The sequence below is a fragment of the Dipodomys merriami genome, unplaced genomic scaffold, assembly GCF_024711535.1.
Source record: "Dipodomys merriami isolate MVZ:Mamm:240054 unplaced genomic scaffold, mDipMer1.0.p SCAF_1, whole genome shotgun sequence".
Taxonomy (NCBI): Eukaryota; Metazoa; Chordata; class Mammalia; order Rodentia; family Heteromyidae; genus Dipodomys; species Dipodomys merriami.
Window position 1 is genome coordinate 52542232 of NW_027202270.1, and position 19115 is coordinate 52561346.

Here is a 19115-nt window from a genome sequence, read left to right on the forward strand (position 1 = left end):
ATAGCCATCGACTATTTACTATTGTAATTGAAATAATCCTTCTGCTTCTGAGCTCTAGGAGAACCTGAAGACTTCATCATAGAACACAAAGTCCACTGGTTGCCTAGGGCTGCTGTATCCTAATAACACAAACTAAATGGCTAAAATAATATAGTTTTATTGTTTCAAAGTCCTGGAAGCTAGAAGTATGAAATCAAGGAGTCAGCTGGGTCCTATGAGAGGAAGAAAGATGTGCTCTAAGTCTCTCCTTGGCTTATAACAACTATTTTTTTTCCTAGTGTCTCTTTATACTATTCTTCGGTACATAGCTCCGTATGTCTATATTTCCCTTTTTAATAAGGATACCAGTCACATGGAATTGGAGCCTATCCTAATGACTCATTGTAACTTGGTGAACTATGCAATTTGGGGGAAGGGAGGGAAAAACCTGGGAGAAAATGAGGGAGGGGGTGATATTGTTCAAAAAGAAATGAACTCAATACCTGACTTATGTAACTGTAACCCCTCTATAGATCATCTTTACAACAAAACTAAATATTAAAATAAATAAATAAGTTTTTTTAAAAAGTAACTTGGTTACCTCAAATAAGGTCCATCCTGGGAGTTAAGATTCCAGTGCATCTTTTTATAGAGGATACAATTCAAACACACAACACCAAGTAACTACATAGTCTAACTACTCATAACTAATAGTGTTTTGCCTGATCCACTGCACTGTAAAAGTTAGGCATGTGAAAGAACATTCTCTTATTAAGTGAAAAATGGTACCTATATGTATATCAGATGAGCCCACCAGGTCTACAAGTTCAAGATATCACAAGGCAGAAATGTTGGTTCTCCTACTTTGTTAATGTCACACACACACACACACACACACACACACACACACGTAGCCTCATGAGGACTTTCTTGTCACCAGGAAACAGTGAAGAACAGATCTTTTGTGAAGAAAACTGTCACTATCATCAGTAGATGACTGCTGCATTACACCTCCCCCACCAATAACTGGAAATATAGTACAAAGAAATTCTTATTGACCTTACTCATGGACAGAACTTTGAGTAGCACATCTGCTTTTCCATTTTCCATGGAAAAAGAGATGGTGTGATGGAACATCTTCACTGATTCATTAGAAATGGTTAATGTGTTGGCCATCTGGTTCCTGAAGAACTTAGAAGCATCAATATTGAAAGACTGGTGACATGTGAGAGCGGAGGCATGTGAAAACCTCTTGAAATGGGCAGAGAGTGTGAAGATATTTCTGTCTCGTGGAATGCCCAGAGACCACAATGAGCTGTCCTATGGCTGTCATCCAACTTCTCTCAGCTCTCCAGGAGCTGGGTTAATGTTCAGGGACACAGTGCAATCATGGAGGTTAAGTCCAGGCCTAAGTGGATTTCTATCACCAGATCAGACAAGACTGCTGAAAGGATCCTTCACATCCATCCCACGGGACCACGCGGAGGCAGGCAGGCACAGGAGAAAGGTTATCACAAGGTTTATTAAAGAAGTCATATTTCCCCCGGAGAAGAGCACATGGCAATCTCGGCTATCTAGGTACCGGGAGGGTCTGGGGGATAGGAAGTGAGGTAGATGGGAGTTCAGGTGGGTCTGAGCGGAGAGAGGGAGGGGCCAGCTGTAGGGCAGAACTCCAGGGCAGGGAGAAGTTCCAGGTTTGGGTGGAGCTGAGGATCAAAGGTGGGCATAAGGCTGACTACTGCCACGATTGTAAGTGCCCAAACCCCCAACAGCAAAAGACAGCAATGGTCCTCTCCACTGTATTTCTCTCAGGATGGCCTCTCTCCACAAACCCAGCTCATGGGGTCCAGTTACTATTGACTCAATTTTCTCGGGTGTTTGAAGAGGGAGGCAAGAATGGATTTGAGAGATGTTGGTCAGAAAGCAGATTTAAGAAATGGGTAGGTCTCTTAGTACATTTTGTGTAGCTGTAACAGTATACCACAGACTGGGTGATTTATAAAAAGAAATTCATTGGTTGCCGTTCTGGAGACTGGAAGTCCACACTTGTAGTTATGCCATGATCTCTTAGCTCAGATTCCACATCTTAGCTGGTGGACTGGGGCCAGTTAGTTACGGTCTCCCTGTGTAGGTGGTCTCCCTGTTCTACAAACACAATACATACTTAGAGTAGTGTTTAGGAAACGCAAATTTGATATAAGTGGTGGTGGTGGTATTATTTTTGGCATCTTGATGAGAAGATAAAGTGCAAGATAAGTGGAAATTTCGCAAGGGCAAATACAGTTATTCAGTCTGTAAATACCATTCAAACTTTCACCTTGCCTTTCCCTTTGCCTTCCAGACATTCTTACAGACCCAACTCCTTGTCCCCCAAAACAGCTTTCGCTAGCAAGAGAGGGACCTACAGCGACAGCAGTGAGCTGTTAAGATGGTGCCAAGCTCCATGTCCTCTCGGGGCCTTCAGTCCTTGGCCCAGGCTACAGTAGCTAAATGCAAGGTACTTTCAGTTAAGAGGGGACCACAGTCCCTCTCAACCTTCCCCAGCCCTCACCCCCACATCCCCAAACTCAGATCCGCAGGTGCCAGCTCCCCTTCCCCAGGGCGGCTCATAATCCCTCTCGGGTTGGTCTCTGGAACTTCCTGCACCCTGCGAGTTCCAGATTCTGCCCAGCCCCGCACTCCGCTGGCCTCGCGGGCGCCCCCCGTGGGGATGGCAGTGTCCGGGAGCCCCGGTGCGCCTTCGCCCGCGGCGCCTTTATACTGAGCAGGCTGGGATGCTCACTAATGTTTAACTCGGGGCCGAAACTTGGCGAGCGCGGGGTGAGTCCGCGGCGCCGAGCGGCGGAGCAGGACGTCGGTGGCCGCGGCTCCTCGCCACTTCTGCCGGCCTGCGCTCGGCTCCGGCTCCGAAAGCTCAGTAGGGAACAGCGTCCACAATGAAGGTGAGTGCAGCGCGCGCCCCGCACTTCCCCAGCCCCAGGGGTCCGCGGTGGGAGGGCCTCTGGGTCGAACGGTTCCCAAAGTGCCCACAGTTTCGCGACAGGGGATCGGGAACTAGCTGTAGTCTGAAGTTCCCCCCCCACCCCCACCCCTCCGGAGGGCCAGACTAACAGGTGGAGGGACGTCCCCTGGCTCTGGCTCCACTTTCACACTTGTGGGGTTTCTTGCTGAGACTCAGGCACTGAGCCCTCAAGTCACCTCTCCAAGAACCACCCCTGAGACGCAGAGGGGAACTTTCGCTGGGCTTCAGAAGAACTAAAGTGGAGAGGCAGAGGCCACAAGGTCAAGGGCGCTCGCCTTGGAGAACTCCAAACCCTTCCAGCCCACCCACTCCCTCAATGCTCCGGCATCTGCACGCCAGCCCGCTCCTTTTAGAGCAGCCCAGGCCTGACCCTCTGACTCACAGGGACCAAGTGCGCCCCACTAATTGGGCATGATCTGACCTGCTTACAGACACCATGGAAAGTTCTCCTGGGAGTGCTGGGGGCTGCGGCGCTGGTCACCGTCATCACCGTGCCCGTGGTGCTGCTGAACAAAGGTAGTAAGTTTACAAGATTTCTTAAGGTTTGAGATTGGGTCAAGTGCGGTCTGACCACACCAAGGGGAGCAGGGGTTTTGTTGGGGAGCCAGGGGAGAGCTGAGAAGGAGTTTCTGGGCTTGAGATTTAGGCGGTGAGTTTTGAAACTGCTGTCTTCCTATGTATTGCAGATACGTACTTCCTGAAAGTAGGAGAAAGTTTACTTTCATCTTATTTAACTGAAAAAAGTCATTTTTTTTCAAAAAGGTTATAGTTGTAATGTTCAAAGGCAAGAAAGCAATGCTGACAGATCTGAAACATAGCAAGATGAATGTCATAAAGGGAGAGGAAAAACAAGAAATTAAGGCAGCCAAATGTAATTTTGAGAAAATACAACACATGGGCAAACCATTTTTGTTTGTTTTTAATTTTTGTTTTCCTTCAGGCGTGATGAGAACTCATCAGTTGTAGGATCAGGTACAGGGAAGTCACTACTGGATCCCTTTAGTAATATTTGAGCTAAACTAGAAAGCTGATGTGTGAAAATACACTGAGAGATCTGGATTCTTAATGTTTTAGTGGATTTTTTCATTTAAAATCACCTATATGTTTTAACATAAAGCACTCAGATAATGGAATACACACTTGGATACAAACTAGGATACATAGTTTGGCTGTCCTCTGGCCCTTCATTGGAACATTTTCAGCTGAGTATTACATATACTCTAAATTAGTCAGCTAACTGAAACATTGTCTCTGGATGGGTTAGTCAACCAGGAAATATACTCAGTGCCTGCATCCTCAAGGGATCTTACCCAGATTTCAAGACAACAATTTAGATTTGGTGTGTAAGGCTATCAAAAACATGTTTGCCCTGCAATTTCATGAGGGGGCAAAGGTGCCAAAAATTAAATAACTGAACAGGATGACATACTGTCAATGGCATTCAGTTAAAGAAAACAATAGTTACTACCACTTAGACTACTAAATGGCAGATGCCAGCCCATTTCTACTTGACTCTCCCTTATAAACTGTTAAATTGTAACTTTTTTCACAAAATGATACTTTCATAAATTTAAACAACCCATAGCAAAACTTTGTGATTTATCTAATCAATAAATATTTACCAGACATATACTATATTCCAGGTAGCTGGAGCAAATGCAAAGATCAAATCTTGTACATAGACAGGTCTTTGCTCTCAAAATGTTTGTAGTTCTGCTGGGAATATTCAAACAAACCTGATTTGATACATATGTGTATATGTACACTACAACAAAGTATACAAATGTACATACACACACCAAAGTAACCTTGACAGCGAAAAACATCCTTGAGGCACTACTGCATCATTGGAAGGTTGTGGGTGAAACTAATAATCACATCTTTCCTTAAGGGAAATTAGAAAGAATGTGGAACTTTGATGAAGCATTTGAGATAGACAGTGAATGGCCTAGGGCTCTGTCATGGAACTTCTGTGGAAGGTCCAATTAGCTCCAGTTAGCTATAGAGATTTTATTTTGTTGGGTAGGTATACACACTGGTGAGGTGTTGTCTTGACCATTTCTCTATCAGCATCATTGCCAGAAAGTTCTTCAGAGGAGGCCTTCCTTCTCAGAATACAAGTTAGAGAAGCTTCAGCAGAGGGCCCTGGGCATGAATAGACCCTCTACTGGGAAAATTCAAGGAAGAAGTCTCATAAGAGGGTTCTTTTGCAGAGAAGCTGGATGAGATGAAACATGAATGGTTTTTATGATAAACACTGTATCTTCTATTGTGGGAATCTAAAGGATTCTCTGGGACTTCCTCTCTGGAGTCAGAGAGGAAGATGAGAAGCAGGAGGAGTCAGATTATAACCTGTAGATGTTGTAGAGTTACTAGATAATATTGAGCATGGGTGGGAGCCTGTTGGGAATGATATGGGAAGGCCAGAAGAGGAAGCAAAGACAGTGGTTCAGAACAGACACTTATCGTGCAGATCACAATTTGTTGGCGATAAACCAGTGAGAAATCTGAACAATTAAACTTTAGTAACTAGTCCAATGTAAGGAAGTAAAGAAGGAGTTGGCTAAGGAGGCCTCTTGGGCAACTGGATGGAAATGTGGTTTCATGGGGGCTTATTTACATTTAGCATTTCTCTTTCTGGTATTTCTGAATTTTCATGTTTATATGTTTAGATAGAAAAGAAAAGTCATTTTGTTTGAATTCCTGCCTTACTGTAAGATACCACAGAGTGATGAAAGATCATGAGTGCAGTATTTTCACTAAACCAACTATATCATTCCTGGGTTCCTGCACTGTGCTACCATAAGTAATTCTTACAAGAAATTCATAGTCTTCCCTCAAGAGATGCCATCCATATTGCCCATCTACAGTTAACACCAAATAATTATAGGCAAGGAAGAAAGGAAAATAATGGAGAGAGGGGGAGGAAATATAAAGGGAAGGAGAAAGGGAGTAACAAGAGGAAGAAGAAAGAGGAGGGAGGTTTGATAGAAAAACAAAGACCTAGATTATGTGGAAAACAAGAACAAAACAGCTGAAAGGAACTACAGAACTCCAGGAAGGAACAAACCCAAGTTTTCCCCCTAGAGGGTACTTTAAGAGAAAATTGTTTCCATATGGAAGTGATGACTTGAGCGAAGCTAGAGGCACAAGAACATGAATGGTGAGAAAGGGAGTGGTTTATGTTATCTACTTTTTTAGATAAAAACTCTTTGAAGTCAAAGGTTAGCATAAAAACTCAGCATTTGTCCAAGAAAAACTTAAAAATTTACCATTTCTTTAAATGTAACAATGGATTGTGTTTTGTTTTATATTTACGTATTATACAGAGATATTACATATTGAAATGTCTCATTTTGTCAGAGAATCAGCAGTAAAATATATTAAAAAATATGCTGTACTCATCAGAAGCTACAAAAATTTTCATGGCTTAATGGCAATAAAACCTTCTGCTTCAATGTTTGTGATCACTACCTCTTTTACATGATATAATATGCTGAGGCTTGAACTATTTGATTGTCAAATAGTTTTATTATTGAATTTTTATGGAATAGAAGTATCTTTCTTCTTTTTTGTTTGTTTCTTTGGTTTAGCAGTAAATTTCCTCAATACCTCTTTTCAGTGCATAGGAAATTTGACTGCTTACCAACCCATCAGAAATAAAAGAAAAATGAGCAGTAAGGACTGCTCACCCAAAAGTGAGGAGACAAGAATAACCTGAGACAGAAAAGATAACATCTATGAGGTTTGCCTGAGAAAGTCAAGGATCAATTCCCAGTTGAAAAGCATTGAAATAAGGCTGAATGAAAGCTTTGTATATGTCCGATGACAATTTCTAAATAGTGTGCTCTGTAAAAGCTAGAGTTGATTGCAGCTAGCTCATTTAACTATTGTCAACCTTTGTGAGTATTTTTGTCATCTCTGATTGGTCTTTTTCAGACACCAGCAATTTTGGCTTTTGATTCCCTACCTGTAGCATGTGCCTCACCTTTCTCTCTCTTAAAAATCTTTGCCTGTTTTCCTGAAAAAGATATAAGAGAGAAGAGAGAGACAGAAGGACAGAGACAGACACAGAAAGACAGAGGAAAAAAAGAGCAGATTGTTTGCCCAGTAATGGTTAGAGAGATAACATGAAAGGACTGACTGGAACTTATTCAGTGTACTTTCAATTTTATGACTTGAAGTACTAAGGCCCTGGGAGAAGGTGGCTATAAATAATTTCTAGAAGCAGCTTGTTTGTGGGAAATAAGACATGTGAGGATGTAGTAACACACATTCAATGCATATTCACCAAGTATTGGGCCAAGAGCTTTTAGTATATTTTTCATTTAATCCTTAAAATAACTCAGACAATAAATAAAACTTTAAGAAGGAGCTTACTTATCAATCTCTGAATAAAATAACAACAATAAAATTCCTGATCTAAGGATCAGACATTTGGGTATGGCTTAGCTTAGAACTCTGAATCAGAATGTCCCATGATGTTCCATTAAGATGTCCTCTGAAATCTTGGTTGGCTCTGAAAAAATCCTACTCATATGGCAGTTAGCTAGAAATCTCTGTTGCCTCTAACCCCACATGGGCCTTTCCTTAGAATGAAACTGAGTCTCAGCTCTGTGATGTTGGTGGTAAAGCAACTCTGATGCAATCAGAGGGGTTCAGCAAGGGAGCATAAATACCAAGAGGGAGATTATCACTGAACCATCTCAGAAGATAGCTGCCCAAGTAATGAAGGAACTTGCTTAGCTTTCAAATGCAGTGGTAAGAGTCACTCTGGGATAATAGGACTTTGAAGCTGACACTTGGTACTGTGATCAAATATATAATCAACTGAGTCATGTCTGTATCATTACAACTTCTCATTTATATCACTGTATAATAATTTCAAGACTCTTAATCCCTGTATTGTTATAAGAAAGTGATGAGGCCTCTGTTTCTAGCTAAATTTAGATAGGGCAACAGCTTCCAGGCCAGAACTAACATCCATGCTTTTTATGTGTTGCTTGCTTATTTATTTTAGGCCTGGGGATTTAACTAAGGGCTTTATGGGCCATGCTAACCACAAAATATAATCACAAACCTGTCTTTCCATGCTCTTGAATAGACTGATTACATAATGGTAGTATGGCTAGTACATGCAGAATGATTTACCTGCACTAAACTACATTTACTTTGTTTCTGATGGAAGCCATATTATTTTCATAGAACAACACGTTTAAGAGCAACACACACATTGCATTCAATTTTTGTACTTGAAGAATCTCAAGACTTGTAAGTAAGTGTTGGATCTTGGAAATCTTTTGACTACTAGCCTTCTCTGAGCTTCTTAGTTCCCATGAATAACAGATTCAAATAAATGCTTTGCTAGTAGTTTTTTGTTGTGGTGGTGGTGGTGGTTAATGTTTCATCATTGCTTTACTGCTAGAATCTAACCCTTTCATTCTTGTAAATATTTTCACCTTTATTCTTCAGAGCTCTATTATGACCTTCTGAAGGAGTATGCCTGTCAATTTGAGAATAAGCTGAAACCACAAAATTAGCACTTCTGAGATAACTGTTTTATTGGTTATTGAATATTGTATTTTCTCTTTTCCATTATACTTCAAAGGTATAACTTTAGCCAGGTGCTGGTGCCTCATGCCTGTGATCCTAGCTACTCAGGAGGCTGAGATCTGAGGATCATGGCTCAAAGCCAGCCGGAGCAGGAAAATCCATGAAACTCTTATCTCCAATTAACCACCAGAAAACTGGAAGTGGTTCTGTGGCTCAAGTGGTAGAACATAGCCTTGAGCTGAAGAGCTGAGGGGCAGCACCCAGGCCTAGAGTTCAAGCCCCACAACACACACACACACACACACACACACACACACACACACACACACACACACAGAGTATAATTTAGCATTTAAGATCCAAGAAGAAGGAATTAAAGAAGAACCAAAATCAATGGGGATCTTGCTCCTGGCATTCTGGGAGTTATGGTGATTAGGATGGATAACAGGAAAAGGGAATAAGAATGGCAAAGTATCAAGAGGGGACTGTCATCCATCTCTTCCTTCTGTAGGGATCCAAACTACTTAAGGACCATGACTTTAATTTTGTTATATTTTTGTTATATTTTCTTTCTTTTTTGTTATATTTCTTTATTTTTTATGCCATGCAGATTTTTTTTTCAGTATGATACTTAAAACCTTTTCAGGGCTTTTTGTTCTAGAGTATTTGCCAGCTCAGCACCACTCTGTGATTGCTTACTATGTGAAAGGTATAAGGAATATGGCCCTGACCAGTGTCTGTAAGGATGTGAGGAGACTGCTTTCCTTTAGACTGAAGTAATTTCAGACAGTGACTACATTACAATGAAAGCAGAGTAGAAGAGCTGAGATACATAAAACAGAGTTCCTCTTTCATCACAAGTCTAATTTTGAGCACAGGGATGGGGAGGGTGAGGGGGGTGTGTGGGGTTGTTTCAGCAGGAGCATGGCTTGCAAAATACAACTCTTGACCCCTGTATAGTTAATGGTTTTGGTGAAGAGGGGTTTTCCAAGTAGGAGATGATGGTAACCTGGACCAAGGAAGTAATAACGGAGGCAGAAATTTTTTAATGAGATGTATTTTGAAGGTAAGACCATGCACATGGGTATGAAGAGGGAAGTCAAGGAAGATTCCTTGAACACTTGGTTAGTTATAAAGGGGAGAAATTTCTCTCCTCTAGACCTGGACTCTTGTTGCAGCAATTGCAGGTCTGAAGAGGTTTCTTAGGCTTAATCTCCTTATCTGGCCTACAAAATCAACCCTCCCCTTTCCAAGGTCAGGCCTAAGGGACCTTCTGTATTACATTCATGCAGCGCAGATTTGTCAACAGAAGGCCAGTCTCCAATTCACCAAGTATTTATTGAGCAGTTTTGGGGGGGGGGTTCGGTCGTGGGTCCTGAACTCTGGGCCTTAGCGCTGTCCCTCAGCTCTTCAGCTCAAGGCTAGCACTCTACCACTTGAGCCATAGCGCCACTTCCAGCTTTTTTCCTTTTTTTTTTTTTTTTTTGCTTATCTGGTGCTGGGGAATCGAACCCAGGGCCTCATGCATAAAAGGCAAGTGCTCTATCACTGAGCCACCTTCCCAGCCCTTATTGAGCACTTTTTAAATGCTGGGCACTTTGATTGTCCCTAGGTATCTACAAATGATAGACCTGGGCCTTACCCTCCAATGATTCACAATATTAAAGAAATGTAAACATTAACTATCATCAGAAGAGCTGAATGCCTTCCTGGTAAATGATCAAAGTGCTAAGAAAGCAGAAAGCATATGACAAGTACTGTCCAGGAAAAGATAGTATGGAACAGGTCAGGCATAAAGGATTAATGATTAATGTGCTTGGATATAATCCTTCCAATCTTTCTCAGCCATCAGACTGGCTCCTGGGTGTGTAATTCACAGATAGGTTTAATTCTCAACCATTTACAGGCCTCAGATTAATTGGCCTGATGATTATGTCAAACAGGATATAGGTTGCAAGTAGCAGAAGTTGTTTCAACTGACTGGGTTTTGTGATTGTTTTGTTATTAGCACTTAACAAAACTGCAAATGCAGAAGTAAGGCACATTTTATATTTGTTCATACAGTCACCCAACCACAGGGCAAAGTCCTCAGAGATTTCCATCTTTTGGATCTGCCATCCTCTGTACCACCGGTTCTCATGTGTCCTATTATGGTTGTGTTTAGCTGCAGTAGCTCAGCATAACCACTGGTTCACACAGCAATGCTGCTCCCCCTTGGTGGGGGAAACATTTCTAAAAGTCCCCTGATCTGAAGTAGACTTCCCTACAGGTCTTGTTGGTTACACTCATGACCCTTGTCATTTCTGAATTAGTCATCAGTAAGGGAAATAGGTCATCATGATTTGAATATCCCAATCTAGTACAAAAGAAGAACCTCCTTAGCTCATGGAAGGAGTAGGGGAAGCATTAAGTCAAACTGAGAATTTTGAAAGACAGGAAGGAAGGAGGCCTGCAGGTATAACATACATTTTGCCCTTGCTCTCTCTCTTTGTTACAGTAGGAAGGTTTAATTTTCAAGCAAAAGTGGACAGGCATCAAGCTAGTGTTGGTCTCTGGATAATCATATGTTACTCCTAGATCTTTCTTTTCTCACTTTCCAAATTACCTATATTTATTACAAAGAAACATATTTTGATGTCTCTTTTTTTTATTTCAAGGACATTTTGATCCCAGCATTTGCTTTCTCTTGGCATTCAACATGATCAACAGCAGGGAAGAACTGAATTTAAGATACAAATTTGAGGCAGTGGAGGAGGTCAGAAACGTGAGGAAGAGTAATCTTAATTTTCTCATTAGAGACACATAAGCTATTGTATTTTGTCTAATTTATGATGAGAAAAAGTAATCAACAATCTCAAAATAAAGTGGACAAAGGGTTAATAAAGATCTGAAAACGTTAACTCAGAAAAGTAAGACTTGAAATAATTAGTGGTTATAAACATGAAATAAACAAGCAAAAACAAACAAAATAACCTCAGAGTATCTAGAGGCTATAATTTTATTTTCATAGACAGAAGTAGCTAATTGATGGCTCAGAATTTTGCTGTGTGGTAATGACTTCACTTCCATGTAATTGTTTGTTTGGCTGTATTGCAAAAACAGTACAGTTTTCCTTCCATTCACATGCCCACTCTCCTGATGGACAATTCCATATATCCTCTCTCTTCAAGCCTCCATCATTCCTTCTCCATGTTCATCCTCAGCCCACGACCTTGCTTTCAGTTTGAATAAGAACATGGAAATCACATGTGGAATACTGACATAGGCCTCTAATCCCAACTAGGCTAGAGTCAGAAGTAGGAATTTTGCCAGCCAATGCCATCCCCAGACAAAAAGCATGTCCCTATCTGCAAAAATAAGCCAAACATGCAAGTCTCTAGTGGTAGAACCAGTACAATCCCTAAGTTCAAAGCCTAAGCTATACCCCAAAAAAAGAGAAAAGAGAGAAAACAAAACAAAAGAGAAAAGGATGAAAGAAAGGGAAGCAAGATCATTTGGCAAGAACTTCTTTCATCCCAATCTATGCATTCATTGTGTCTGCCACCATTCTTTTTATTTTTGTCAGTTCTAGGGCTTGAACTTTGGGCCTGGGTGCTGTTCCTCAGCTCTTCTGCTCAAGGCTAGCATTCTACCACTTGAACCACAGAGCCACTTCCAATTTTCTGGTGGTTTATTGAAGATGCGAGTCTCATAGACTTTCCTACCTGGTCTGGCTTTGAACCATGAGGTCTCAGCCTCCTGAGTAGCTAGGATTACAGGTATGAGCCACTGGCTCCCAGTTTCTGCCCCCATTCTTAAAAAATAAAGAAATGAAAGCTGTTTTCTTTCATTTATTAATTTTACATCATACCTCTGCCAACTTCCCACACATTACCATATGCAACACCTCTCCTTTTTCTCTTATAAACCCTCTGGAATATGTTATCCCACTGCACCATAAAAAACTGATCTGCTTCTGTCAGGTTCTCTAGTCTCTATAATGGCAAATCCAGAACTCAGTTCTCATTCTGTCTTGCATGTCTGTCATCTCTTTTCTCTACCTCCCTTCTGGGTCTCTACTTCTTTTAGTTTCCTTCTACCTTCTAAGGATTTTCTATGTTTCTGACTTGTTGTTTTTTTTTTCTAATGCTGGCATCACAGTTTGAACTCAGGCCTCTAGCTTGCTGTCAGCAATCTGGGTGCCAAGCATTATGTTCCTAACTTTTAACCATGGTCTACTCCAAGGACTCACCCTAAAGGCCTCTTAGCTCTATATACTATCTATATGCTATCATTCACTCTTATGCCCTAAAATGCCATGTGCAGCCTATTACCTTCCTGTATCACCTGTAAAATTGTATCTTCAAACCAAACTCTGTCATAGACACATATACAACTGCCTGTGTATTTATTCTATATGTTTGTGGGATGCTGGCCTCTCATAATGATGACCCCACAATGTCTTTGTCTCCCCCAAAGAGATACTCCATCACAATATATCTAGACTGAATAAATAGTGCTTCTAGTTTTGTATTTGTTACACCAGTATCCTGTGGTTCTTCTCAACTCCTCACGGATGGCAGTTCTATCACCTCTGTCTTCATCTGCTTTCAGAGATGGCACAGACCTTGCCACCTCCCCTGCTAACACAGTGGCCCAAGAAACCATCACCTTTCACTTGTATCAGTGCAATCAATTCCCCATCAATTTCCTTACCTCCCCAAAATATATTTTCCACACAGCCACCAAGGTGCTTGTGGTAGGCAGAATTCTTAGATGGTTCCTAAGATTTTCTCCTTGAACTCTTCCCTCATGCACTAATTTATGCTGAGATTTATGGGAATTTCTTCTGTAGTTATATTTTGACACACTTGTGATATGGCACAATCAATTGTTATAAAAAGAGATTATCGGCTTGGGCCTTAGGGCTATATAATTCAAAGCGACTTTCATGTGTGCTGGTCACAGAAGGCAACACGCAATCCCAGCAGACCTGTGGAGGATTTGATGTGCTGTTTCTGATTTGGGAGGTAGTGGGGCCATGCAGCAGGGAATGTGGGTGGTCACCCCTAAGGGGGTAGAGCACCCTAGGCCACAGTCTGAGCAAAGGAGATTTAGAATGACCTCAGTGAGCTGAATCCAGCCAAGTCAATTCATGCCCTTTGTTTCAGAACAGTGCCTTATCATCTCTCTGGAGTGAAGATCAGAGCTTTGACAAGCCATGAAGCCTCCCCACACCCTGCCACTTGTAGGAGCTCCTTTTCCGCTTTCTTCCTTTGTCACTCGTCCCATAAGTTCAATCATTTTAGAGGTTTCTCTTCTTGGGAACTGGGTATGGCTCATTCCTTCCCTCCTCAGACCTCAGCTCAAGTCCTGTCCCGTTCATGAGGCCTTCCAAACTATCCCATTGGAAGCAGCAACATTCCCAGACAGTCACTCCTCTTCCTTTGCCTGCTTTATATTTTTCAGTAGCACTTACTACAACCCAACATGTGCTATTACTTAATTTTGTTCATGAGGGCAAGAGCTTTTTTTTTTTTTGCTAATGTATTGGTAATGCTTGTATCTTTAGCATCTATAACGCTGACCATTACAGGGGTTGCTAAAGAATGTTCAGCAAATTAAAGAAATTGTCTTAATTGTTCACGTAAGAGAAATAGTTTTGATGAACACTTTTCCATGTTGTAGTGGTTCTGATTTAAATATTGAAAATACAGGGAACCGTTTAGTGCAGGATCATTTGTACATAGTATGTCTAAAGTGCAATACTAGTTATTGTTTGACAAAAGTGTAATACAGTCATCGTCTTGGGTTACATTTTGCTTAGCAAAAGACTTCAAGGTACTTAAATAATGATATAAAATCTCTTGATCAATTGGCAAGATATGTGGTATAGGAAATATGCATAAAAGATGAGAGAGAAGAAGTAGGTATTGTCTACAGAATAAGGGATAGATCAAGATTTATGAGGACAGAGGATAAGAATGTGAAGGCCACATGTATGGGCTGTATACCTGAGACATTTCTTGACAAAACGAGAGAAATGAGATGTATCAAGGAGGCAGAAAGGTCAGGGTGAATCCAGTTTTTAAGATAGGCAAGTCCTCTGAATGCTTATGGAAGGAGCAGAAGGCAAAAGTAAGCAGTAAAAAGAAACTGAAGATGCTTGAAAGGGAAAAGATACAAAGATAAGCAAGTGCTTTGGGAATCAAGAAACTAAATGTGCAAGGCAGAGAATAGGGAAAAGAAGCCCTGTAGCCCTCCAAGCCCTAAAGAGAAACACTGACCACAGAGACAATGAGTATGGTAGAAAATAAGCCCTTTATGGTTGGCTTTTGTTGTAAGAAAGAATTACTGATTCTTTTGTTGGATAAATTTATACTCTTTTCAAAATGCAAACTTCTGGGCCTGCATTGTTTAGCATTCTCTAAAAGTGTTTAAAATCCAGAAAAACATGAATAAAAAAAGGAAGAAAAGAAATCTGTCTTGAAGATCACCTCACTATTTTCTGAAGAGTTTGGGGAACAGATGATGAAAATTATTGGATCTACCATGGAAGAGATTTTAGTTATAGCAAATTCCTTCCCAGAAAGTCACAGAGTTGCCATCCTGATACAGTGTAGAGGGAAAATAATAAGGTTTGTAAGAAAGCTGGGACCCTTTTGACTTTAGATCAGTAGGCTAAATTGCGTTTCGACAGTGCCTATTTACATTAGCTGCAGATACTCAATTCACACTTCCATGAGTCCTGTTTGTCTCCACTAATTCACAAAAATGGCCAGCACAACATTTACCATGTGCAATTACTCTTCCAAATACTGAGAGGTTTGGAAGCCTGGTTATAACACAGACCTTTGAGCCATGTTGCCTATTTTGGATCATACTAACCATAAGACTTTGGCATGCCTGGTCTGTGTCTTGGTCTCCTTATATCCAAAAAGGATGAGAATAAGAATGAATGAATTAGTAAAAACATGCAAGAATAGCTCAACATATTAAGAGAAGTACATAAAATGTACACATATTTTTCTTTATATGTTTTTCTAAATGATTTTTGCACTTAGTTCCAGAAGCAAGTGGTATAATATTACTTGCTTCTCATTCCTGAAAGATTTATCTGACAATTATTGGAAGAGGGGCAATTTTGTACTCTGTGGGGCCTCATTTCAACCATAATTATGGTGGAATATACTGTCAACTCTGGTACAAGGGAAACACAGGTAGAAGATGTGCAGGATCATGATTCATTGTTGCATAAAAACAAAAACAAAAACATGAGACCCAGACTGAGTGATTACTAAAGCAAAAAGGATTAGAAATGTGGCCCAAGTTACCTATCAATCATGAAGCCCTAAACTCAAATCCCTCCACTTTGGTAAGTCAAGGAAGAATTTTTTTTAATCCAATGATATGACAAATATTAGTCACAAAGAGTAACCTTGTTGATTATGTTTATAAATCTTTCTAGAAAGTTCTTTAGAGCTTTACAGCTTCCTTAAATGCCAATGTTTTCTCATTGGTTTTCTTTTGAACATTAGCTGATAATTCTTTGCTTGCATATAACACCCTCCACTGATGTCTCCTCAGCTATTCTAAGTCCTGAGCTAAAATGGAAACTAATTTGTGTTTGTGGTTCTATACACTGAAGAAGTTTCCATCTTGTAACTGTTTGTCACCGTTTCTGATTCTACTGGTGCATTGAATAGTCAACCAAATGTGGCATAAACATCCTGTGAATATTAGTTTTGAGCCTTTATTGTTATGTCTTGCTTATTCCCAGGGGGGTCCTATCAAAGGGAGAGAGAGTGACTACAGTCAGAGAAAACAAAACAAAACAAAGCAAAACAACTCAGCTTTCATTTCCAAAAAGAATAAAGCAGGGTTTCCGCCTACTGTAGTGCTGGCTTCCTGTGTGTGGAGCCTCCTGAGCTGTCAAGGCCTTGATCAGACTCCACTCAGTCAGTCCCTGCAGCTTTACCAATGGTGCAGAAACTGTTTCATCTTGACCTGAATATGGAGAGATACAAATTTTCTGCCATCTGCACTTTGCTCTTCTACAGGTTCAGGGTTTTACTGTTACAGGTCTTTCAGAGTTTCAGCATCAACATCTGTCTTTCAAACCAATCTTGAGAATAGATTTTTAAAATTATGTTCTTCATAATTTTGAGGAATGTGCAGGTGGGTCATCCAACTACAGCCTTCTGCTTTTGTAAATAAAGTTTTATGAAAACACAATGCTGCTCATTGATTTGCAGGTTGATGAATTTCAAGCCCCAAGGGCTCACTTAAGCAGCTGGGACTGAAACCAGAGACCAGGTACCCCACAAAGCCTAAAACATTACCATGCAGCTACTTAAGAAAATGTGTGTCAACCCCAGATCTGAATGTTGCACTCTAACACTGATAGAGGTCTTGTTTATGAAAAAGGTCTTATATTACTTAGGATAGCATGGGGAATATAGAAATTAAGTGTTATACCAGGGGAATTTAATATAAAAATTGATTGCAGATAACCAAACAAAAAAAGATAACTCAGAATCAGTATCTGCAAGAAGAATCTTGTCTTAGAGTCGGAAACAAAGAAAAACCAGATGATCTGGGCTCAAAACTCTAGGGTGTGAAATGCACCCAACAGCTTCTGGTTTTGCTGAGAAGCAAGGTGAAACAGGTTAAATGGATATTACAAAAGAAACTGGAGGCTTGGCAGGTGCTATGATGGGCACATGATGGCAGGATCAGCAAGGAAAAGGAAGAAAGCCCCTTCTCCTCTCCTACGGGTGTCTGATCGCTCTTAATTTTTCCCTATTGGCAGAAGCTAACAGGAATCCTGTAGATACAAGGTCTTGGGAACACAGCCATAAATCTCTTCTCAGTACTAGTGAGCAAAGAAGGGAATGTTTGGAGCTGAAAGAAAATACATAAGAGACTGGCACAGCCTTAGAGAAGTGGCTAACCCTAATGGAGGCTATTGGCAGACTGTAACTCAAGGCTCCTATCTGTGCTCTATCTTGAGCCATCTGGCAAAACCCATTGCTCTTCCTATACCCAACCACTTTGAACTCTCAAACTTGAACTTGAAACTCTTTGTTCTTGTTTTTGGGTTGTCTGCCTTTTATCCTTTCATTAACAACTCCTTGAGTGCCTATTATGTGCTAGGTACTATCCCAGGTGAGAGTATTATGATAATAAATAAAATGAAGCAAAATAAAACCAATGACCTCACTGGAGCTTACCTCTAATAAAAGGAAACAGACGGTTGGCAAGATGATATGTAAATTATATGATATGTTAAGTTGTATTACTGGTAGGGGAAGAAAAGCCTGGAGCAGTGTTTACTGCTGGGAAAGTTTACTGTGGGAGAGCAACCTATGGCATCAGCCATCAGAAGGAATACAACACTTAAATAAAACCTGTATTGTAGTCTGAGGCTGGCATCAGGCAGAAATACAAGACCTTATCTGAAAAAAAACTAATGCAAAAAAGGACGAAGACATGGATGAAGTGGCACAGCACCTGCCTAGAAAACAAGAGGCCATGAATTCAAACCCCAGTACTGACATAAGTATAATAATAATAATACTAATAAAAATAATATCTGAAGGTGACAGAGCAAGTGCTGGACTTTTATGGAGAGAAGAGCATTTCAGGCAGAAGGTATAGCAAACACAGTGTAACTGGCAGAAGAGACCCTGCTGTGGCTGATGATCAGGTTGGAGGCTCATCCACACAGATGGAATAATAACAGAGTAGATAGAGGTGAGGTGATAGCCATGCCTGACTGCACAATGAAGGATTCCGCTTTTCCTAGGAAATGTATATTGTGTCATTTGGTTGGCTAGCCATTTGGGATGCCCATCTGAAATACAATAATCACACTTCTATTTTTTTCTTTTTGAGGATGCTAAGGATCAAACCTTGTGCATGCTAAGCAAGTACTACACCACTTAGTTACCCTTTGCAGCACAATGATCATATTCCTACAAAAGTTGTAATATCTACTATTCTGATCCTATAGTAGATGTCTAGCACTCTACTGGCTCTAGGTTAATGGTGGCACATTTCTCAGATATCTTTGATGTACCTGGGACGTTTTATTAAGAAGGTAAACCTACAGCTTGTGATTATTTTCTAATGCCTCTTTTGTGTAGTAATTAGAGAAATATCATTCATTAAAGTCCTTTAATTCCATTATGTTCAAGATTTTCCTTCATTCTATAATGTGCCTTGCTATATGAATGCTGCACTGGTTAGAGACATATTGGAGGAAGGAAGTAAGGTTCATTAGCACTTAGTAAATGATTGCAATGTAATGGTTTCATGACAACTTATTAGGATCAAAGCAAAACTTAATTGACTATTACTTTATAGAATTTAAAAACTTAATCTCAAAGCTAGGTGCCAGTGGCTCATGCCTGTAATCCTAGCTACTCAGGAGGCTGGAGGCTGAGATCTGAGGATCACGGTTCAAAGCTAGCCTGGGCAGGAAAATCCATGAAACTCTTTTTTTTTTTTATTGTGAAAATACTGTACAGAGGGGTTACAATTACATGGGCAAGATAATGAGTACATTTCCTATCAGCAT

General features: G+C 40.6%; 1 protein-coding gene across 4 annotated transcripts in view; it reads left to right on the forward strand.

Moving 5' to 3' along the window:
* The first annotated feature begins 2767 nt into the window (after nucleotides 1–2767).
* Dpp4 (dipeptidyl peptidase 4) overlaps nucleotides 2768–19115 on the forward strand; it is an 84256-nt gene continuing 67908 nt past the window's right edge. For 2 of the 4 annotated variants that reach the window (XM_070021969.1, XM_070021970.1), the window contains exons 1-2: nucleotides 2768–2921; nucleotides 3433–3517. In XM_070021969.1, coding sequence (XP_069878070.1) covers nucleotides 2916–2921; nucleotides 3433–3517 — 91 coding nt within the window. In that variant the 5' untranslated portion in view covers nucleotides 2768–2915. The remainder of the gene's footprint in view (nucleotides 2922–3432; nucleotides 3518–19115) is intronic. The other 2 variants (XM_070021960.1, XM_070021964.1) reach the window with 1 other exon arrangement.